The 24,889-nt window shown below is 41.1% G+C and overlaps 1 protein-coding gene across 9 annotated transcripts in view; it reads left to right on the top strand.

The window, feature by feature from the left end:
• TMEM71 (transmembrane protein 71) overlaps window positions 1-24,889 on the top strand; it is a 50,062-nt gene that overhangs the window by 13,403 nt on the left and 11,770 nt on the right. For 3 of the 9 annotated variants that reach the window (XM_055287292.1, XM_055287299.1, XM_055287296.1), the window contains exons 5-7: window positions 106-278; window positions 14,568-14,753; window positions 20,451-20,526. In XM_055287292.1, the coding sequence (XP_055143267.1) occupies window positions 106-278; window positions 14,568-14,753; window positions 20,451-20,526 (435 nt within the window). Of the gene's footprint in view, window positions 1-105; window positions 279-14,241; window positions 14,305-14,564; window positions 14,754-20,450; window positions 20,527-24,889 lie in introns of all 9 variants that reach the window. The other 6 variants (XM_055287294.1, XM_055287297.1, XM_055287295.1 and 3 more) reach the window with 4 other exon arrangements.

The following is a 24,889-nucleotide window of genomic DNA, read 5'->3' as shown; positions in this document are numbered from 1 at the left end:
CTCAAGCAGACTTGGGTTGTAGAAATGTACTCTGAGCATCAAATCACAGTTTTGAACTAAAGGTAGCTATTATTCATTGTTCACCATGCTTTCATTTCTCTCTAGGATATTTAGAAAGAAAAAGAGAATCCGCCATCCTTTTTCTTCCCTCTTCAACCTCAGTACCTCCAAATCTTGGCTGCATGGAAGTATCTTTGGTGACATCAACTCTTTTCCAAGTGAAGACAACTGGTTGGAGGGGATCAGGAGGTTGGACACAGACCATTGCAATGGAAATGGTGAGTTTGAGTCTTCCTTTCCATAGTCAAATTTTATCTCCAAGTGGGCAGTGGTAACCCTGTGGTCCTATCAACAATAGGGGAAATTTGAGCATGTGTCACGATATGGTTTGGCTGTGTCCCCACCCAAATCTCATCTTGAATTCCCACATGTTGTGGGACGGGCCTGGTGGGAGGTAATTGAATCATGGGGGCAGGTCTTTCCCGTGCTGTTTTCGTGGTAGTGAATACGTCTCACAAGATCTGATGATTCTATAAGGGGAAGTATCCCTGCACGAGCTCTCTGTTTCCCTGCTGCCATCCATGTAAGACGTGATTTGATCCTCCTTGCCTTCCGCCATGACTGTGAGGCTTTCCCAGCCACGTGGAACTCTAAGTCCATTAAACCTCTTTCTTTTGCAAATTGCCCAGTCTTGGGTATGTCTTTATCAGCAGCCTGAAAACGGACTAATACATGTCACTTCATCAACAAATGGGCCTGAATTAAAAATGGGTTTGCAGGTCTACTTCGATATGTTATATACTCATTTAACAGTCATTCTTTCATTTATTCATTCACTCATCAAACTCACTGAGTATGTGCTATGTGCCAGCCACTGCACTAAACACAACACTATTCCAAGCTAAGTAAGACATGACCCTAACCTTGAGAAATTCCTGGTTTAAAACAGGTAGATAAATACATTTGCAAATAATTTGAGTATAATGCCTGAAACAGCATGAGAGATTTAAGAGTAGTATGTGGAGAGAATGTCAGAGGTTTAAGCAGGGGAGGCAATGTTAGCTGTACCTAGAGGTGGCTGGGAGGGCTTCAGAGGGAGAAAACAACTGAGTGTTTTGTTGTTGTTGTTGTTTTGTTTTGTTTTTTCTAGACAGAGTCTCGCTCTGTCACCCAGGCTGGAGTGCAGTGGCACGATCTCGGCTCACTGCAACCTCCGACTCCCTGGTTCAAGCAATTCTTCTCCCTCAGCTCCCGAGTAGCTGAGATTACAGGCACGTGTCACCACACCTGGCTAATTTTTGTATTTTTAGTAGAGACAGGGTTTCACCATGTTGGCCAGGATGGTCTTGATCTCCTGACCTCGTGATCCACCCACCTCAGCCTCCCAAAGTGCTGGGATTACAGGTGTGAGCCACCATGCCCAGCCCTGAGTGGGTCTTAAAGGATGAGTAGGATGGCTAGGCAGAGATGAGCTGCGGTGATATTCCCAGCTTCCCCATTCTATCTTCCAAACTGCTGCGAGGCTAACCTTTTTAAGGCATAAATGTGGCCTCGTCATCGTTCCTTAACACAGCATACAAGGCCTTTTGAATATTTCCTACTTCTCCAACCCAAACTGGCTGCATAATTTTTAGGCTCAGTGCAGAATAAAATACAGTACCCCCTGTTCAAAAATGCTTAAGAATTTCAAGTGCCAACCAAGAAAAACTGTTAAACCAAGAAAAAGGCCCTCAGGAGCAAGAAGCCCTGTGCAATGGCACTTGTCAAAGGTCTGTGTGGCTGGTCTTGTCTTCAACTCCACCGTTTTCCTTTCCCTTACATGCAATTGACACAGATCACACTGATCTTTCAGTTTCCTGAATGGATCCTGCTCTTCCACACATCTGTGGCTTTACTTATGTCACTCACTCTGCTGTAATTCATTTATGCATTCATTTGGAAGATTTTATTGAGGGCCAACGATGTGCCAAGGCATTATCCTACACAATGGACATAGTGGTGAATAAAATGGACAAAATGACTTGCTCTTGTGGAACTTGCATTTCTATAGGAGGAGATAGACAATAAATAAATTATGTAGCATGTTAGTAAGTGGTGAGTGGTATGGGAAACAAGAAAGGGGGAAGTGATGGGGATTGCAAAGGTAAATAAAATGGTTAGAGAAGGCCTCATTGAGAAGGACTTTTGAGCATTGGCTTAAAAGCAAAAGCAAAACAGCTCTGTAGGTATCTGGGGGAGGAACAATCCAGGCAAGTGACATGCTGGCATACAAGTTCTAGTCTCGGAGCATGTACTGGGCTGAGTGAGTGAGGGGGCATAGTCGGGCAAAAACTGAAAGGTGTGTCAGGAATGCAAGTGGGAAACGACAAGGGGAGCTGTGGGGTCATTTCAAAGGCTTTGCTTTCATACTCTGAGTGGAGGGCAAACCACTGGAGGATTCTGAGCTGAGGAATAACTTGTTTCAATTTACATGTTAAAACAATTATTCCAGCTGCTGGGTTCAGATTAGATGTCAGGTATTAGGAACAGAAGCAAGAAACCTGTGAAGAGGTTGTTGGAGTGATTCAGGTGGGAGATAATGGCAGCTTGAACTAAGATGATAGCAGAATGGTGATGAGAAGTAGGATTCCAGATTCCTTTTACAGGTAGAGGCAACAAGATTTGCCTACGTGGCAGTGAGAGAAAAAGAGAAGTCAAGGGTGCTTACTACATGCTGAACACTTCACATTTTGTCTTTTTAAAATATATTAGCTTGTTTATATACATTATCTTGTTTAAATATCCCCAAAACTCATAGGAAGTAGGTCATATTATCATATTTATTATAATTATGATAAAACTGAAGTTCAGGGTTAAGGAACTCACCCAAGTTAATTTAGCTTATAAACAGCAGAGTTGGGGCCGGGCACAGTGGCTCACTCCTGTAATCCCAGCACTTTGGGAGGCCGAGGCAGGCGGATCACGAGGTCAGGAGATCGAGACCATCCTGGCTAACATGGTGAAACCCCGTCTCTACTAAAAACACAAAAAATTAGCCAGGCCTGGTGGCGGGCGCCTGTAGTCCCAGCTATTCGGGAAGCTGAGGCAGGAGAATGGCGTGAACCTGGGAGGCAGAGCTTCTTGCAGTGAGTGGAGATCGCGCCACTGCACTCCAGCCTGGGTGACAGAGCGAGACTCTGTCTCAAAAAACAAAACAAAACAAAACAAAAAAAAAAAACAAAAAAAAAAACCAGCAGAGTTGGAATTCAACCTAGGTCTATCTGATTTAAAAGTCCAGACTCTGCTCTGCTGCCAGGAAGCACTTTGTTCTCCTTTTCAGAGAGAAATCCATCATGTCCCTCATAGTGCAGGCCCAAAGAGCAAGCTAGAGCAGTCATAGAATGCAATAATCTATTAATTTAAGTGTGTAGCAATTACATGGCTACGATTTTTCTTAATCTGCTTCCTAGATAGAAAGCACACAGAGCATTTTTTTAAAATTTTCAGTAACTTTGATTCACAAAATGTTACAAAAAATAGTACAGAGAGGGTCAGTGTATGTATGCTTCATCCAGCTTTGCCCACTGTTAACTACTTATACAACTGTAGCACATTATCAAAACCAGGAAATGGACATTGGTACAATGCCATGAAGATTCTACCAATTTTTACATATATTCCTCTGTGTGTGTGTGTGTGTGTGCATGTAATACTAGATTAGTTTTAAAACTGCAATAAGTGCTTGTTAAATGAAGAAACAGTTCTTAATATGAGCAAAGGATTACTTAAATTGAGTGATTCTACTTTTCCACAATAACAAGAGTGTATAAGCAGGAAGAGGAGAGGGGAAAGAGCAGGGATGTGGGGGGTGAGGCCAGAAATATTAATCGTAGATATTTGAAGAAACTTTTGTGCCATATTGAGGACTTGGGGTTTTATCTAATCAATCAAGAATATTTTTTGATGGCTCTTAAGCAGGGTGATGATGCAATCAGATTTCGAACTTTCAAGTTATCTTTGCAGTAGCACAATTGAGGATTGGATGGGAGCTCTGAGGCATTAAAATCAACCAGTATCCTAAGGAAGTGGCAGGAAATAGGGAGGAAGGAAGAGACTTAAAGAACATTTTCCAAGGTAGAATTAACAGGTTGGTGATAGATAGAATATAGTAGCGAGAACGTGGGAGAATCAAAGAAAACTGATGTATTTAATTTGGGAGACTGCATAAAAAATTCTGCAAGTCACCAAGGGCTGGAAGATAGTGTGGTAGAGTGATAAGGAAAATGAGCTTTTGAACTGGATGGACCTGAATTCAAATCCTAGAACCAGCTTTTCCCATCTGAGTGTTCTTGGGCAAGTTATTAGCTAACCTCTCTGATCCTCCACTTCTTATATATAAAATAAGAAAAATAATAGCATATAGAATGGGGAGGATGAAATGCAATAATTCATGAAAAATGTCACACCTCTAATATCTCTTATGAATGCCAGGGGCTGGTATTCTGCTTAATACACATTAGCTCTAAAAAGGCAGAAAAGAACAGATGGGGATCATCAAACAGACAACAAATTTTATTTCTTATGGGTTGAATTTGAGATACCTTATGGGAAATAGATAACCAGTAGAGGTTTGGGAACATAAGAAGGGGGTTCAGGAGTAAGGAAGGATCTAGAGACATTGATTCATAAGCCAATCTGAGAAGCAATATAGTTTTTTGGAATAAAGAAGTCTACTTATGGAAAACAAGTGAATGAGAAGAAAGGAGCGGTAAGAAAGGAATTCAGGAGGTTGAACAGAAGACCCAGTAATAATGATCCCTAATTGTGTGAGTGCTAGGGACGAGCACAGTTCCAAGAAAGCCGCATGTCACGTCATCACTTATCTGCAAAGCCTCTGAGTGAGTTATTATTATTTATCCCCATTTTCCAGGGGAAGAAGCTAAGGGAGCTTAGGTACTATATGTGAGGCCACACAGGTAAGAAGTCGCATAGCCAGGATTTGAAGAGAAAAGTCTGAGCGTGGGCTCTTAATCACCGGACTACACTGGGAAAAAGCTCTTTGGGGAAAGTTTCTCAGGCAAGGAAGCAGGAGAATGTGGTGTTATGAAAGAAAAGAATATGAAGAACTGGCTAATGAAGCACAGCTTGATAAGGAGGTCAACTCAAGAATTCTGTAGTCCCTGGTAGATGTGTTATGTGTGGAATCTTCCCTCAGAAGGCAAAGGAGAAGTTATCTCTCTGACTCTTTCTGGCAGAGTGGCACAAGTATCTTAGTACAGAGCTCTCGTTACTTTTTAATTGAGATATAATCCACGTTCCTTAAAACCTACCAACTTAACATATACAGTTCGGTGATTTTTTAGTATAGTCACAGGGAGGTCATGCAATCACGACTGCTTTCCTGTTCCAGAACATTCCATCAGCCTCAAAGAGAAACCTTATACTCACTCGCAGTCACTCCTCCTTCCCCACCAGCCCCTGAAGACCAATATTCATCTACTTTCGATCTCCATGGATATGCCTATTTTGGACTCTCATTATTTTGTTTCATTTTGATAAAATGTTTAATTAAGGTGTTGTTGATAAAGTGGGCAATGTGATGCTTCAATATATGTATACGTTGTGAAATGGTGAAATCAAGTTAATTAACATATCCATCACCTCATATACTTACCGTTTGTTATTGTTGTTGTGAGAACATTTAAGAGCTGCTGTCTTAGCAATTTTATTTTTTGAGACAGAGTCTCACTGTGTTGCCCAGGCTGGGGTGCAGTGGTCCAGTCTCGGCTTACTGCAACCTCCACCTCCCGGGTTCAAGCAATTCTCCTGCCTCAGCCTCCCGAGTATCTGGAACTACAGGCATGAGCCACCACGCCTGGCTAAGTTTTTGTATTTTCAGTTGAGATGGGGTTTCACCATGTTGGCCAGGCTGGTCTCAAACTCCTGAGCTCAAGTAATCTGGCCGCCTCAGCTTCCCAATGTACTGGGATTACAGGCGTGAGCCACCATGCCTGGCCCTCTACTAGCATTTTTCAAGAATACAACACATTATTATTAACTCTAGTCACCATGCTATAGGATAGATTTCCAGAACATTTTTCATCGTGTCTGACTGGAATTTTGTACCCTTTGACCAACCACTCCCCATCCCCTAACCCACCCACTCATGATTTTCTGAGGCTGCCTCTTCCTCTCAGTGGTTACTGCTGCTCCAGGAATGGCTTACTCAGGCTCACCTCTAATGTGCCTTTTGGAGTGTCCATCCATCGATTCTCCCCTGCTTTTTTTTTGAGCAACAAGGCAAGTGTCTTCTCTGTTCTAAAGCAATGTTTTCTAAGGTGTAGGGTAGGGTAGGAAATGCTGCTAGCACATAGCAACAGTGAATGTTGAATCACACGGTAAGAGAGAAGTTGTGGCTCCTCTTCTAATTCCCTTACAATCCTTCTGATAAAACCAAGAAGTCCAAGGCTCACTTTAGAACCTTGGTAGCTGTCAGATTCTCTAACATTTGCTACAATCTCTTTGGTTTTAACAAAGTTCTTCTTAACCAAGAACAGGCTCAAAGCTTTCTGCTACACCAGTATTTCACACATATTAAATAAGGTTACATTTTCCATTGTACTTATTTTTACCTTTATTTTCTGTTTAGGGCATTTACGTGACTGATACAAAGTTTGCTTTAAAGTAAAAATGTAAAATGAGACAATCTTAAGAAAATATTAAATGGCTGAGAGCAAGCAGGTTCTGGGATTTGGCAAAAATCAGGAAAATAATGCCTGGATGACTGAAGTCTGAGAATCACTGTTCTAAAGACAGTATTTCACATATTTAGAAATTAACATCTAGTTTTTCCTTCGTTGTCTCTTTGAAATATGTCCAAACAATTTCAAAGTGATTGGACCACAGCAATGCTGCACGTGCATGAGGTATCTTATTAAAATTCTCATGGTTTCCAAATATCCTCTAAATATAACAAATCAAACTACCTCCATCCAAAATCAGTAATTAGTCAACCTGGGCACACACAGGACTTTGAAATCTTTCATCTCTGCTGTCAAAGTAATCACATCTTTCCCAGACTTCTTGCTTTCCAGATTTACCCAAGGCCCCATGACTTTTATCAGCAATTTATTTTTCTCTGGAAATGCCTAGTTAGAAGACTCCAGAAGAAATCAAAATTAAATTGTTTTGCTGTTTTCTCTCTGAGCAATGGATGCAATCAAACATTACTTCCCCTGATTTTCTTGTGCTTCATTTTTCAGGCAAGAGGATGTTTTTGCCTGTTTTGTTTGTCCTCAGTTCACCCCTTTCCCAGCTGTGTTGACACCTTTCCTCATTAGTTGCAATTCATTCTTGAGCCACAGAATTTTGCAGCTACCCAGGCCCCAATACTGCAATTCGGGATGTGTTCCCAGAGCCTGTGAGTCATACTGAAGGAGAGTAGAGGATTCACGCAGGGAGGACTGAACAGGATGGACTCTATTTCTTCCAGTCCTGGAAAAGGCAGGATGACTCCAGGCAAGTCACCTGAGCTTGAGGTGCATGCCTTTCTCTAGAACTCATGCCTGTCACATAAATATCTTTGGGATGGCAGCATCTGTGTGTGGCTTTGGGCTTTCCTTTATAGCAAATAATGCCCATTTTTATATAAAAGGATATGGAAGATGTGCTTAGAAGACACAGAATCTTCCCAACAGAGGTAAAGTACATCAAATTTAGATATCAAGTTAAACAGAATGAAATAGATATCTTCAACAATAATACAACTAGAGCTATTTGATAAAATATTTTTTGCCTTATAATCCTTTTATTTGTTATTAAGTTTGGAGAAAAAAATTCACTGTCAATTAGGGAAAGTGAGTTTGGGTTAAATCATGTCTTTTCAGAGATGAAAAATCTCCTTGATCATTTTTGAATGTTAAGACTTTTTTGTGGTTTCTCTGTTGAATACCATCTTTTCTTTTAGAAAATTTTGTGTATAATTTCCAGTATTCTACATATTTTTTATTTCATCCAACTCTCAGCAGCAAAGCTTTATGTTCAACTGGGCAGCCCTGGGAAACAGCACATCTTTTTACTGTTGTTACAGTCTCGGCCACATCTACCCAGACTGTAGTTAAGGGGCACTCATGACTACATAATTAGCCGTGGAAGTTCCCATCTCTTTCTCACTTCCACATTGATTCGATCAGCTAGCCTCCTCTTTTTTTTTTTTTTAACAGCTTTGTTGAGATGTAATTGCTATACAGAGAACTGCACATATTTCATGTGTACAATTTTATGACTTTAGACATATGCAGACACCTGTGAATTCCATCACCACAATCAAGGTAATAGACATATCCAACATACCCTAAATGTTCCTGTGTCTCTGTGTGTGTGTGTGTGTGTGTGTGTGTGTGTGTGTGTGTGTAAGAACATAACATGAGAGCTACCTTATTAATAAATACCATATTGTTAACTACAGGTACTATGTTGTAGAGCAGATCCCTATAACTCATCCTTCCAGCATAACTGAGACTGTATTCACATTGAACAATGGCTCCCAATTTTCCCCACCCCAACCCCTAACCCCTGGCCGCCATTATTGTACTCTCTGCTCCTATGAGTTTGACTATTTTGGCTACCTTATAGAAGGAGAATCATGCAAGATTTGTCCTTCTGTCACTGGCTTATTTCACTTGGCATACTGTGCTCCAGGTTTATGCGTGTTCTTGCAAGTGGCAGGATTTCCTTCTTTTTTTTAAGATTGAATAATATTCCATTGGATGCATATACCACATTTTCATCATCCATTCATCTGTGGATGGACACTTAGGCTGCTTCTGCATCTTGGCTACCACGCATGGTGCTGGGATGGGCATGGTCCAGGGTCCTCTCAGGAGCTTGGTCATTATTGGATGATCTGCATGTTTCATTTTCTGTCACTCCTTTCTCTATGGCAACCAGCAGGGATGCATCCACAGACTGCTTTGTCAAGCTTCCAAAGGCTATGTGTGAGGGGGTGCAAGGAAGCCTGCAGGATTAGTAGGAATTCCCCAGTCCGAAACCCCCAGCTCAGTATCCAGGCTGAGTGGGACCACAGGTGAAGCCAGCCCACCAGCTATTCTCCTCTCTTGAAGTCGCAGTCTTAGCTCAGCCGTAGCCTCCGTGGTGGCAAATACCGAACCACTTTCTCTATAGTTACTGTACCCTGTTATGACAGGCCTACGTTAGATTTTGCAAGTAACAACACTACACATCTTAACCTCCCACCCCTTACTGAATTCTCTGTAAAACTTACTGAATGCTAACTATGAGCTGGGTACTAATTGCTGGTGTCTGGGACAGATGAAGTGACCTTTTCTCATGGAGCCTTTTGTCTAATGAGGGAGGCAGACACTAAACAACAACGACAACAAAAACACACAAGTTATGTATTCTATTGTCTGTATTTCTGTAACAATTATAAAATCATAAATTATGATCTGTCCTCTGAAGTCAGAGAACAGAGTGTTTCAACTAGAGTAAGCACGACCAGGGAAATACAGACACGTGATTCCCACTTGAAGCACCTACCAGAGCTGTTGAAGGACTCTAATGATCCAGTTGCCTTAGACGGTTAGGTCAGCTCTCTCAATGACAGGGTTTCTCAGCCTCAGCATCACAGTATTGTGGACAGGTAATACCTTGTTGTGGCACCTGTCCTGTGCACTGTTGGGTGTTTAGTAGCATCCCTGGCCTCTGTTCAGTAGATGCCCGTAACACCCCTCACCTCACTCCAAGTTGTGACTACATAAACTGTCTCAAGATATTGCACCATGTCCCCCAGGGAGGAGAAATCACCCCCTATTGAGAACTACTGTTGCACGAGGACCCCAGTGTCTCTTGGAGCCCCATAGTCACTCAGCTCCTAGAATGGGAGACTGGGAATCTCGCAAATCTCTCACTACTGAGTGAGCATTTTAACACACAAAGCAACTCATGTTACACTCATGCTCAAATTTTTTTAATGACTGTAAATCACCCACAGAATCAATATAACTTGGAGTGTGACATGAGACCCCACACAATGTGACCTCTGCTTAGCAGCCCAGACAGAATCATCTCCTGGGACCGACCTCACTCGCATGCTCTTGTCTAGCTACACAGGAGGACTCACTCTTCTGGGAACCCACCTTGGTCTCTCATAGATTGGTGTGTTGTCATTTCTCCCCATCCCCACTTACTCTCTTCCTCTCTGCCTGGCCTGTCCTCTTCCTGCCGTCTCTCTGGAAGAACTCCTACTCATCCTTCCAGTTTCCACTGAAGCACTGCCTCCTCTGTGAAGCCTCCCTCGATTTCCCTCAGACAGACTCAGACACCCCTTCCTAGACTCCCACTGGATAACTTGTTCCAGCCTTTGTTGTAGCAATTACCTCATTGCATCCTAATTGTTCATTTGCGTATATATCCCTCTCCAGATCATGAGTAGGGAAGAGCAGTATCTAATTTGACTTCCTTTTTCCAGAGCAGCCTTTGCGGTATATACAATAACTGCATTGAATGAATAAATAGATCTGCCTGGCCCATATCCACGCAGATTTTGCCTCCCCTCTTAATTTTGCTCCACTTCCCAACTCCTCTGGCTTCAGGATCTTCTCTGAGGATGTCACCTGGGGGCTGCCTCAGTCTTTCCTCCCAGCTAGTTTGGTATCTTTCCTTAGTCATTTTATGTTCCAGACATTCAATGACAGCAATCAAGGCAGAGAAAGTTTCTATTTGTTAACGGGCTGTTCAGATTCCCCTGCTTGTTCCCTTTGAAGTTCCTACTACGTGGTAAAAATCACCTTCTTAATTCTTTCCTTTCTTCCTCCCTGTTTTTCTTTTGTCCCTGTCTCTAAACCCTTCTTGGGAGCTGTGGCTATTCCCCACCAGGTCAAGGTGCTCTTTCCAAGAGGCCCTCTTGCTATGCCTGTTCAGCTCTGTGATGGGGCGGGGGACAGAGATTACAGTATCTTCCCTCCGCTGGGGCACTTTCTTCTAGAGAGGACCCTGTCCTACGGTGAAGTCAGGGCAAGTAAGCAGCCATATGGGATAAACCCTGTGCCTAGAAATGTCTGGAGCAGGTTTAGGGATCCCTTCATGGTATAGCAAATTCCTGCATATCTAATTCAAAGTAAATATTACCTTTCCCAAGGTCAAGTAATAAGCTTCTTTTGTTATTGAATGATAAATTCTTAAAAATCACTTCCACCTTGAAACATCCTTTGATGACTCATCAGCACCCTTCTATCACCCCCACTCCCCATGAAGTTGATTATCACATTTGGTCACATAACTAGGGACTATATTATAATGTCTATTAGTGACAGAAGTTTCAGTTCTCTCCATCTATACTATATGTTGGGATGTTTACATTTTTATCTTTTCTCCTTCACTTATCACAGCTGTAAAAAAGTAGACATTACTGTCCTATTTTACATGAAGAAACTCAGGATCAGAAAAATTATGCAAATTGCCCTGTTACTAGTATTAGAATGTATGTTTCAGTCTTTCTGATGCCAAAGTCCTTGAAATGTCCATAAAACCACATTTCATCTCTTTTTAGCAAATGATAGTCTGTTTCCCCTGTCCATAAGTGATGCCTTCTTTATTGCCTCCCACTGTTGACTCATGTGTACATGCACACACACAAACACACACTCGTGCACACATGCACACACACACCCTAGATTTAAACTTCTTTTGGGACAGTGTCTTATTCTCCCTTGTTTCCCTCCCATCTAAGTGTCTTACAGTTTATAAGTTTACCAAATATTTGCCCAGTCGATATGCACATTTCCCTTAGTCATGAAATCAAGGCTTAGATGGACCATAGAAGTAATTGTCCTGTTTAGACAAGAAGCAAAAATAAGGACATACTATGGGTATGAAATAACCACAAAAAAACAAAAAAAAACACAAATTTTACAGGTCTTCAGAGTTTCCCCAAGGGAAAATAAATTAGGACAATTTCTCCAAACACCATGCCTCCTGCTCAAAGCTTAAAGCCAGACGGTAACATCCTGGCTACTCCCATCATCTCCCACTGCAGGATTATCTTTTTCTGAAGCACCATATTTATTCTCCTTACCCATGGGAGATTATCTCCCTGCGTAATTTATAATTTTAGATTGTGAGCTCATGTCCTTTGGGCTTTATCTGGGGAAATCTGTGCAGCATGGGCTGAGAGTGTGTTTCCACAGAGAGCTTTTATGTTGGCTTCTGGCAGATGTCACAGGGCTAGTACCAGCCTGAGACTTTTAAAAATATTTACTTCCCAGGTTAGTATAAATTTTAACTTAAGGCCAGGCACGGTGGCTCATGCCTGTAATCCCAGCACTTTGGGAGGCTGAGGTGGGTGGATCACCTGAGGTCGGGAGTTCGAGACTAGTCTGACCAACATGGAGAAACCCTGTCTCTACTAAAAATACAAAATTAGCTGGGTGTGGTGGCACATGCCTGTAATCTCAGCTACTCAGGAGGCTGAGGCAGTAGAATCGCCTGAACCCAGGAAGCGGAGGTTGCTGTGAGCTGAGATGGCGCCATTGTACTCGAGCCTGGGCAAGAAGAGCAAAACTCTGTCTCAAAAAAACAAACAAACAAACAAAAAATTAACTAAAAACCCACTTACTTATAAAATGTTAGCAGGGAGACATTTTCCTCCCACCCACTACACAGGCCAAATAGATAAGCTTTCATGCCTTCTCCTAGAACTAGTGGGCAGATTTTTTTTCCTAGCCATCCTTTCATTGAGGAAATAGCATTCTGAGTCCCTACAGAAACTCGGTTTTAATTTTCTGCCTCTCTTGAGACCAAGGCCTTTTTTCTGTCCCTAATGTCATTTAATCCATAGACCTTTGACTACTATGACTTTTAAGGCCCTCTCTCCACCCCTTTTGGAAGCTTTGTCCACAGTGCATGCTTAGAGTTATAGGTTTCCCTGGCTTGGCCTTTGGGAATATTTCCTTCTTTTGAGTTCAGCTATAAAGAAAAATAACATTTGTTGGGCATGTGCAGTCCCTTTTAGATGTCAGCTTAGAAAACACCTACATCCCAAAGCAGGACTTTGGCTACTCTTTCTGAGTGGCTTTGCTTCCAAGTCAATGAGCTCTAAACTGGCTCGAATTCTTACCCAAGATCATAAGAGTAAACTCAAACCCTGGAATATGACACAGACCACTCGAGACAGAACCAAGAGAATTCCTAGGTACATTTATGCCAGGTGAGCCAAATGGGAGACTTCCAGTGGTTGAGTCAGAGGTGTGGTGCTTAACCCTCCCTGTGGTTGAAAGGCATTCTTAACACATTCATCCTTTCCAAGGAAGCTTTGGCTTAGACAGTTTTGGATCCCTTAATCTCTGACTCAAACTAAGAATCAAGGATTAAAATTCATTCCTTGGTGACCTCACATTGAAGACACCAAGTGTTATGAGCAGTCATCTTAGCATGTTTGAAACTTGATGTTGCATGCATGCTTTTGCAATAAACTTGACTTTTTTGTGAGAATGTCAGGCTAAGTTTAGGGCCAGTAAAATATATTTATGTATGAATCATCATAGGAGAAAATGGGTGCATGTTCTTGAAGCTATGTATGTATGAAATAGCCTCTTTGAATAAGAAAATTTAAACAGATGGTTGCTATATTTTATCTAGGCATTTCAATGTATTTTATAGAGGCAGAATTTCCTTCATGACACTTATCACAAGATATTTTCTCCCCTGCCACTCAGCAATATGTAAGGACAGAGATGTTGTTCTAATTCACCACTGTATCCCAGCAGCTAGGTCAGTTTCTAATATATGGTCACATTCAATAAACGTTGAATGAATAAATGAATCAGAAGTAGAAGGAGTTGACTGCTGTAAAGTGGTCCTATAAAGACGTGAGGTTCATATACTGACTACAGATCCCTTAAATCCATCTATACAAGCCTCAATGTCATTGAAGATGCCGCTGGCCTTTGTTTATCTCTGCACCAAAGATATTTCTCTTCAACCTTCAAGTATGAAGACAAATTGAAATGCCATTTGATATAGTTTGCCTGTGTCCTCACCCAAATCTCATCTTGAATTGTAGCTCCCACAATTCCCACATGTTGTGGGAGGGATCTGGTGGGAGGGAATTGAATCATGGTGATGGGTCTTTCTCATGTTCTTCTCATGATAGTGAATAAGTCTCACGAGATCTGGTGGTTTTATAAGGGATTTCCCTTTTCATTTGGCTCTTATTCTCTCTTTGCCTGCCACCATCCATGTAAGATGTGACTTTGCTCCTCCTTGCCTTCCACCATGATTGTGAGGCCTCCCCAGCCATGTGGAATTGTGAGTCCATTAAATCTCTTTTTCTTTATAAATTACCCAGTCTCAGGAAAGTCTTTATCGGCAGCATGAAAACAGACGAATACATCATCTCATCTCATCCAAAAATCCTTCTCCCATCCCACTATGGCAGTGCAATACTGTATCAATGTTACTATTTTTGTGATTACTAGGAACTAATTGTGCATTGAGCAGTCACTGAACACACACACACACACACACACACACATACACACTCACACTGAACCCCTCTGCTTTTTCAGCAGATGATTTAGACTGTTCTTCTCTGACTGGTGACTGGGAGTCAGGGAAGATGAATGCAGAGTCTGTGATCACCTCCTCTTCCAGCCACATCATATTTCAGCCTTCTGGAGGAAACTCCCACAGCTTGTCTCTTCAGTCCCAGTTGACAGCTTCTGAACGTTTCCAAGAGAATAGTTCGGATCATTCAGGTGAGTTCAGGTGTTTTAAATATTTGCCACACCCAAATAATTATTCCTTTCAGAGCCCGAGAATGACTTGGAGATGACTAATACGCACTTAGCAGCTGGTACCAACCTGTGAGAGGAAGGGAGGACATGGGGCCTCTGCCAAAGCCCAGGTGACCCTTTGCAGAGGATATGACTGTCTTTGGGTGTTATGGTAGGGGCATCAAAATCACTGGATCTGCAGTGTTTTACTTAAAAAACATTCAGAGACCGGCACGGCGGGTCAGGCCTGTAATCCCAGCACTTTGGGAGGCCGAGGCGGGCGGATCACGAGGTCAGGAGATCGAGACCATCCTGGATAACATGGTGAAACCCTGTCTCTACTAAAAATACAAAAAATTAGCTGGGCATGGTGGCGGGCGCCTGTAGTCCCAGCTACTTGGGAGGCTGAGACAGGAGAATGGCATGAACCCAGGAGGCAGAGGTTGCAGTGAGCCGAGATCATGGCACTGCACTCCAGCCTGGGTGACAGAGCAAGACTCCATCTCAAAAAAAAAAAAAAAAAAACTCTGAGTGTATTTTGTAAAATGTTAGGCTTCAATAAAGCAAAGTGGAAGATACACAGTTGTTTGCTATTTTAATTCTTAGCTGTGTATTGGACATACTACATAAGAAGAAAAAAGAGGCCAGGCACAGTGGCTCACATCTGTAATCTCAGTATTTTGGGAGGCTGAGGCGGGTGGAACACCTGAGGTCAGGAGTTCGAGACCAGCCTGGCCAACATGGCAAAAGTCCATCTCTACTAAAAATAGAAAAATTAGCTGGGCATGGTGGCGCATGCCTGTAATCCCAGCTACTCTGGAGGCTGAGACAGGGAGAGTCACTTGAACCTGGGAGGTGGAGGTTGCAGTGAGTCGAGATCACTCGAGATCACACCACTGCATTCCAGGCTGGGTAACAGAGTGAGACTCCAAAAAAAAAAAAAAAAAGAAGAAGAAGAAGAAGAAGAGGAAACAACAAAAAGAACATCCTTTAATGCTATGCTTCTGACAAGTAAAAGCTAAAAGATAATAAAGGCATTGGTATTTTCTGGCAAGAGTAAAGCTGTAATAAATTCAACAAGCATGTCCCTTAATCTCTGGTTTGCTAATGTCAGATTAAGCATGTTTGGACATGGTGCTGCACCAAGGTGAAAGAGCCCACTCTGTCATTGGCTTGCTGAGATTAAAAGCCCAGATCCCTACTCGTTAGTTATAACTCAGAAGCAGTTTACCAAACCCTCTCAAACTTAACATTTTTATCTCTACATGGAGATGATCATAATTCCCACCTTGTCATGACTAAAATAATTCATGTAAAGTACTTAGCATACTATGTCATGTCTATTGAATACTCAGTAAATATGAAGTTATTGTTACATAAAATTGAAGTTAAATGGAAAAAATATTTTCTGTTTATTTGCTTTCACAAAATCGTAAATATTCACTTCACTGGCCATCACTCTTCTATTCCTGAAGATCAATATGCTTTGTACATTTTGTTCCTAGTGCAGCTAGTAGATAAGTGTTCAAGGGTTTTTTTTTGTTTTGGTTTATTTTTTGTTTTTCTATAGTTCCCTTTCCAGGTGTTGGAATGACAGGTTATCAACACCTAAGAAGGCTCAATAGCCACCTCCTCCAGGGAGCTCACCCTTCTTGGTGCTCCCCTAGCTCCCAGGACTTCTCTTTCTCATGCCCATTATTTGCACTGTCACTGCATGTTTGCCTCTGTGAGCTCCCTAAAGATGAGCACTAGGTCATAGTCATCTGTGAATTCCAAAATGCCCGTATATGCACAGAGATGATGCTGGTGGACCAATTAATAAGTGTGCTACCTCCATTTTACACATAAGAATATTCAGATTCAGACAGGTAAAGTTAACCTTTGTACTCTTTGCCAAGAGTTTTCTAAGAACAAATATAAGCTCTTTGCTGTGTCTGGAATCTCTCTCCCACCTGCTATACCTGGGCGGCCCCCTACTCTTCCTCAAGTCTCAAGTTAAATGAGACCACCTCTGTGCACCTTCTCTACCCCCTTCTGGCTGGTGGAGGTAGCACTTCACTTCGCCTTGATTCCCTAGCACTCTATATATCGCTATAGAAACTGTTTATTTTCCTCTTTCTCACTAGGCTATGAAGTCCTGGGTGAACAAGGTCTCCATCTTCCATTAAGCCCTCCACATGTAGGTATTGCATGTGTGTTCTCTTCCAGGTGCTAAAGATATAGGCACATACATCAATTGTATCAGTCGAAGATTTTTGAGTTCCAGTGGATGGAAACCCAACTCAAAGTGGATTAATCAATAGAATTTATTGGCTCATCTTAATGAAAATCCCAGGCTTACAGTGCAGGATCCTGTCATTCTCTGTCTTTTGTTGTCTCTTCTCTTCTGTGTCTGTGTTACTCTTTAAAAGGTTGTACCACACCAGCCTGGGTGACATAGTGAGTCCTCATCTCTACAAAAAATACAAAAATTAGCCAGTCATGGTGGCTCATGCCTGTAGTCCCAGCTACTCAGGAGGCTGAGGTGATAGGATCGTATGAGCCCAGGAGTTAGAGACCAGCCTGGGCAACATGGTGAGACCCCATTTCTACAAAAAATTATCTGGGCATAGTGGTGCATGCCTGAAGTCCCAGCTACCTGGGAAGCTGAGGTGGGAGAATCACTTAAGCCTAAGAAGTCAAGGCTGCAGTAAGCCAAGATCATGCACTGCACTTCAGCCTGGGAAATAGAGTGAGACCCTGTCAAAAAAAAAAAAAAAGAAAAGAAAAAGAAAAGAAAAGAAAAGGAAAAATGGCCCTCCATCCATGGTGGATCCTGGTGGCTCTGTGCCTACACCTTTCCAGTTTCCAGTTCTGCAGAGAGAGATTACATCTGTCTAGGCTAATGACAAGAGGCCAATAATTGAGTTTTATTGGTTTTGGAAGGGCCTGTTTCACATGAACAAAACTTTGTTGATAAGTATGTGTGTTTGCGGGAAGTCAGGGACCCTGAATGGAGGGACTTGCTGGAGCTTCAGCAGAGGAACATAAGTTGTGAAGAGTTCATAGACATTTATCACTTCTCTAATAATGCTTTCATAATTTGTTATGCCTGTCTTTATTTTAATCTCTTAATCCTGTTATCTTCATAGCTGACGATGTACCTCAGGAGCACTGTCATGATTGTGTTAACTGCACAAATTGATTGTAAAATGTGTGTTTGAACAATATGAAATCAGTGCACCTTGAAAACGAAGAGAATAACATCGATTTTAGGGAACAAGGGAAGACAACCATAAAGTCTGACTGACTGTGGGGTCGGGCAAAAAGAGCCATATTTTTCTTCTTGCAGAGAGCCTATAAATGGATGTGCAAGTAGGAGAGACATCACTAAATTCTTTTCCTAGCAAGGAATATTTATATTAAGACCCTAGGAAAAGAATTGCATTCCTTGGGGGAGGTCTATAAACGGCCACTCTGGGAGTGTCTGTCCTATGCGGTTGAGATAAGGACTGAGATACACCCAGGTCTCCTGCAGTACCCTCAGGCTTACTAGGATTGGGAAACCCCAGCCCTGGTAAATTTAAGGTCAGACCAGTTCTCTGCTCTCAAACCCTGTTTTCTGTTAAGATGTTTATCCAGACAGTATGTGCACCCCTGAACTTAGTCCCATATCGGGAGTTTCTGATTTTGCCCTGGCCCTGTTTCCTCAGAAGCATGTGATCTTTGTTCTCCTTTTTGCCCTTTGAAGCATGTGATCTTTGTGACCTACTCCCTGTTCTTGCATCCCCTCCCCTTTTAAAATCCTCAATAAAACTTGCTGGTTTTGCGGCTCAGGTGGGCATCACGGTCCTACCAGTATGTGATGTCACCCCCGGCGGCCCAGCTGTCAAATTCCTCTCTTTGTACTCTTTATTTCTCAAACTGGCTGGCACTTAGGGAAAATAGAAAGAACCTATGTTGAAATCTTGGGGGTGGGTTCCCCCGATATATGTGAAACTCCAAAAAGCTTGAAAGGAATCAAATGCTAGGAGGAAAGTCAGAAAAAATCAGTCACTTCACCTAAACTGTGTACCAAGAGAGGGGGAGAGGTGATTCCTCAAGGGAAATATGGGCACTGTCCTCAGAGAACAGGAAATCAATGCTATTTTCTCAATGAGCTTGCAGTCTAGTGGGGGAATATTGAGAAATATTATAGAATTTTTAATTCAATGTGAAAAGAGAGTTAGCGGAGATATGAACAAGGTATAATGGGAGCACAGGGAGGGAACAGCTAAGGGCCAAGGAGGAGCTAGTAGAATCAAGGTAGGCTTCCTAAAGGAGGTTACACCTGAGCTGAGCTGAAAAAGGTACTCAGCAAATGGCCACTTAAGGAAGGAATCCATGAATAATTCGTCCCAAATCACACAACTCATATCTTTGTAGATCTCAAATTTAAACCCATTCATCCTTCAGTATCCAAGTCTAGTGATCTTTGCAGTTTTTCAAGCTAGATTTGTTTCTGAGGAAATGTTTTCCAAATTCCACATGAAATCAGGGGAGGCTAAGAATAGAAACACACTTTAGAAGGATGGTTGAGTATTCAATTGAACCCACAATAACTGAATTCACAATGTACATGAACGACTGTACATTTGCAGTGACATAATTTACTACTGTGATATTTTGAATTGCCAATCTTCAGCATTCCACCCGCATTATGGGCTAAGTAGGTTTTGTTAGCTGACTCAATCCTCATTCATGGCATAAATAGCAAAAATAAATGCATTCATAACATAAAGTCATTCCAAGTTTTAAACAACTGTTGCAAAATTGAGCTTTCGAAGCATTTGGCAAAAATTAAGTTGAGGTCTGTTTATATTCTCCTTTAGGTTTTTTGTGTGGTAATCCTCAAACCAGCTTTAATTTATTTAAGGTGATTAGAATAATACTGAGGTTCATGATTGAATTAACTCTTATGCTTATAATTGCTGGATGATTTGCAGTTTCTACTGTTGCTTGGTGGTACTGAAATATTGTACTGATTGCAAAGAGTTTTCAAAGACAAATATTTCATAATATGTGTTCTCATTTTTGGTCTTTAGAGACTTCCATTATGCAAAGTCGCAGTTGTCTTTCCCTGCCCACTTCAGACAAAATGTTATGTTCTGTCTAGATGTGGTTTTTAAATCTTGGCTGTGACATCTCATAGCCATGTGACCTTGGACGAGTTCATCATTTCTCTTAGTCTTTTTCTTCTCTTTGCAGAACTAAGATAATGGCATCCACCTCACAGGGTTGTCGTGCTGTTTAAGTGAACTAATGTATACAAGCTCTTTGTGAATTATCAGGCACTTTACAGATTTTAGACATTATTGTTATCACAATCACAGAGTTAGATTTCTTACATTATCATAAACTCTACAAAGCCTTTCCCCAACATTAAATCAAAAGGCAAGCCGTAAACTGTGTAAATAGCATAGTCTTTTATTTTATAGTGATTGAAGAAAGTAATTATTTACAGAAATTTTCTAATGACAGTCCTGTATAACAGTAGGTAATTTTATCTTGTTATTTATGACACATTGCTTGAACTGACATATGTTCCAAAACTTTTTTTTTTTTTTGGTGGGTAGAAGGGAAGTTTGAGATGATTTTTTCTTCCAAGATGATTGAATCAGCAATGATTTCTAATTTATTTATTTTTGTTCTTCCTATTAGAAACCAGTTTGTTGCAAGAGGTCTTCTTTCAGGCAATCCTGCTTGCTGTGTGCTTAATCATTTCTGCATGTGCAAGGTAATTCACATTTTATTTTCATGCAGCGGTATTTCATAATTAGTAAAGCTATAGCTGATTGATGATTTCCTTGCCTTATTCCACAAAACATTTCAGGTAGCTCTGTGGTTGAGATTCGTTCATTTGTCTGTCCATGATAAGTTTCCCTTTATCTCTCATTGCCCACCTCTATCCTCTCACAAAGCATACAAAACCTAGAAAGTGGGCCAGGCATGGTGGCTCATGCCTGTAATCCCAGGACTTTGGGAGGCCGAGGTGGAAGGATCGCATGAGGTCAGCAGTTCAAGACCAGCCCGACCAACATGGTGAAAATTAAAAATATGAAATTAGCCAGGCGTGGTGGCTCATGCCTGTAATGCCAGCTACTCGGGAGGCTGAGGCAGGAGAATTGCTTGAACCTGGGAGGCAGGGGTTGCAGTGAGCCGAGATCTCGCCATTGCACTCCAGCCTTGGCAACAAGAGCAAAGCTCTGCCAAAAAAAAAAAACCCACCTAGAAAGCATACAAAACCTAGGGTACATTGCTTAAAATTGTATTTTACAGTGTATTGCTTTTTGTCCAAAGAGAAGTGGCTCCTGTTATAGATATATTCTAAGTATAGGTGGAGTTTAAAGCCACTTGAAGTTCCCACTATGCGACTTAGGGTCCCTGCAGAGACTCCACCCTTCCCATTGTATTTGTATATCCCCACATAAATTGTCTCTTTATGCCTTCTTATAAGTATGTTTGTTCTCTACCCTCTGACCTGTATGTTGTTCCTCTGCCTTCTTTTCCTTTCCCTATTCAAGTCTCCAGGGCAGTGATCAAATTCCTTGGTGCTAGGCCCACTCCTGTCTCAGGGCCTTTGCACTTGCTTTTCACTCTGCCTCTTAGAATCCTCCAGATAGCCTCGTTACATGTGACCTTACTTCTTTACAAAATCCGTTCAAATGTCACATCATCAGAGAGATCTTCCCTGAAAATCCTTTATAAATAACATGCCACTCTTTGACGCATGCACCTTGCTTTACTTTTCTTTCGAGCACTTATTATCCCCTGACCTGTGACATGATTAGCTGTTGACGTTTTAATGGGATCTGCCTCTCCCTAGAAGAATGTGAGCTGCCTGACAGCAGACACATTGTGCATCTCCCTCACTTCAGTATCCTCAGTGCCAGGAGTTCTTCAGTATTTATTGAATCAATGAAACAAAGGTGAATACAACAGTCTGGGGTCTTTATGGTTCTTGAACTCTGGCCAGCAAGGGCTGCTTGCTCTCGAGTCCCACATTTTGAGGGTCAAATACAGCAGCATCACTTGGAGGAGGTGCTTTTTTAAATACAAAGTCCTAGATCCCATCTCTTGAGATTCTAATTTAGATTTACTGAGAATTGGTAATTTAAAATAAGCTTCCCAGATAATTATGAGGTTTGCAAAACATTTTTAGATCACAATGGGACCACAAGAACAAAAGTGGAGTCTGTGTGTGTCAGAGGGGGTGCTCCTGTGGTTAAAAATAAATTTGCAAAATTCTGCATTCTATATCCCAAATTGGAAGACCATGATGTGCATTAGTATAATAATCAGTGAAATAATGTGGTGAAGGAACACGTCTAGCTTTATTTCACTTTTATTTTCCAAACCTCCAAGTTGATCGCAGAGCCCTTTCTTTTCTTTCACAGGACTGTAAATGATATGTTTCTTAGGTTAATGTTTGTGGATACTCCTCCCTTAAGAGGTGGAGCTTAACTCTTAATCCTTTGAGGGAGGGCTGCATTTAGACGCTTCTTCCAGGGAGTAGAGTAAGGAAGCCGGTAAGAAAGATAATTCTTCAGTGGAGAAACTGGACAAACACTGCTGCAAGTGAACAAGTCAGCATCAACAGGGATAAGTTACACTGATTGCATGTCCGCTTGATACGATGTGGTGAGAATGGCACTTTACCTCTGTGGTCTTCCAAATCCCAGTCTACCAAAAGAAAAATAGCAGAAAAAAATAATTAAGGGACATTCAACACATTTTCTGAGCAGGACTTTCCAAAACTCTCAAGGTCATCAAAACCAGGGAAAGTGACAAACTCTCAGAGCCCAGAGGAGCCTAGCAGACACAATGACTAAACGTATGTGGTGACCTGGATGGGATCCTGGAACGGAAAAAGGAAAAATCCAAATGAAGTGTAGAGTTGAGATCATGGTAATGTACCAGTGTTGGTACATTACCATGTTCCTTCATTGTGACAAACATACCACAGTAATAATAATAGAGGAAGCTGACTGGAGACCACATGAGAACCCTCTGTCCTAATTTTCTGATTTCTCTGCATATCTAAAATTATTCTAATAATGTTTATTTGAATTAAAAATTGACTAAAACCGTATAGATGTGGGCAAGAGCGTGGATGTTTCTCATAGAGATGTAAGTGATAGATGACAGACAGGAAAGCTGATATGTTTGCACATACAGGTTGAGTATGCCTCATACAAAATGCTTGGAACCAGAAGTATTTTGGATTTTGGACTTTTTTTACATTTGGGAATATTTGCATATACATGATGAGATATCTTGAGGATGAGAATCGAATCTAAACAAAATTCATTTATGTTTCATATACACACAGCCTAAAGGTAACTTTACACAATATTTTAAGTAATATTCTGCACCTGTGACATGAAGTCAGTTGTGGAAGTTTCCACTTGTGGCATCATGTAGGCACTCAAAAAGTTTCAAACTTGGGGCATTTCAGATTTTGAATTTTTTATTTAGAGATGCTCAACCTGTATATATAAAATTCAAGAAAAGGCAAGACAAATCAATTATTATAGATGTAAGAATAGTGATTAATTCTGAGGGTATATACTGAAAAGGACAACCAAGGAACCTTAAAGGGTACGGGAAATATTCTATAGCTTGATCTGAGTAGCAATTACAGGTGTTTATACAAAAAATCAAAATCAAGTTGTACACTTTATAGGCTTTGCTGTATTTATGTTAGAGCTCATTTTAGAATAACGGTTTTAAAATGCATATAAAGAGATTACCAAAGGATATTCACCAGATTTTATTAGTAACTTCTTCTGTATGGTGGGATTTTTCTGATGACATTTTCTTTTCTTTTTTGTATTTATTTGTAATCTCTTTCAAATGATTCACATTTTGAAAATAAAAACAATAAAAATACTATTCTTTTTTAAAATAAATCTACTCAGTAACATCATCACCCATCATATTGGCAAACATTCAAATGCTTGGTCACACTTTTTTGACAAGATTGTGAAGTAACAGACATGCTCCATCATTGCTGTGAAATTTTTAACAATTTATTCTTAAAATCCCCAGGTAGGGGGGCTGGGCGCAGTGGCTCATGCCTGTAGTCCCAGCACTTTGAGAGGTTGCGGTGGGTGGATCACGAAGTCAGGAGATGGAGGCCATCCTGGGTAACACGGTGAAACCCCCTCTCTACTAAAAATATAAAAAATTATCCAGGCGTGGAGGCGGGCACCTGTAGTCCCAGATACTCGGGAGGCTGAGGCAGGAGAATGGTGTGAACCCAGGAGGTGGAGCTTGCAGTGAGCCAAGACTGTGCCACTGCACTCCAGGCTGGGCAACAGAGCAAGACTCCATCTCAAAAAAAAAAAGAATATCCCCAGGTAGGGAGATTCGATAATGTCGACCAAGTTTAAAGTCACATGTCTCCTTTGACCTGGCCAGGCCTTTTCAAATAATTTATTGTGTGAAACGACATATGTAAAATGCTATTCATTACATTTTAAAAAATGCTATTCATTGTATTTTTAAACAGTTTTTAAAAATTATTTTTAAGTGCACCTTTAGTGGTTTTAGTATATTCACAAAATTGTGCAACCATCACCACTATAATTCTATAACAATTTCATCACTGAAAAAAGAAACCCTTTAACCATTAGCAGTTACTCTCCTTTCCTTCCTCTTCCACCTCCTGAAAACCACTAATGTACTTTCTGTCTCTGTGAATTTGTCTATTCTGGACATTTCCTATACAGTTATACAATATGTGGACTTCTGTGTCTGGTATGACTTATGTAGCATAATGTTTTCGGAGTTCATCCATGTTGTAGCCTGTATCAGTACTTCATCATTTTCTATGGAAGAATAACATTCCGTTGCATAGATATACTGCATTTTGTTTATCCATTCATCAGTTGATGGGCATTTGAGTTTTCCCCCTGTTTGACCATTATGAATAATGTTGCTATGAACACTGGTGTACAAATTTTGTATGGACATACAGTTTCATTTTTCTTGGTTAAATATCTAGGAATGGAGTTTCTGGGCATATAGTAAGTCTATATTTAATATTTTTAGAAACTGCTGTAACTTTTTCCAATAGGACTGGACCATCTTACACT

Source organism: Symphalangus syndactylus, chromosome 7 (genome assembly GCF_028878055.3).
Source record: "Symphalangus syndactylus isolate Jambi chromosome 7, NHGRI_mSymSyn1-v2.1_pri, whole genome shotgun sequence".
Lineage (NCBI taxonomy): Eukaryota > Metazoa > Chordata > Mammalia > Primates > Hylobatidae > Symphalangus > Symphalangus syndactylus.
This window is presented reverse-complemented; position numbering and strand designations above follow the sequence as displayed.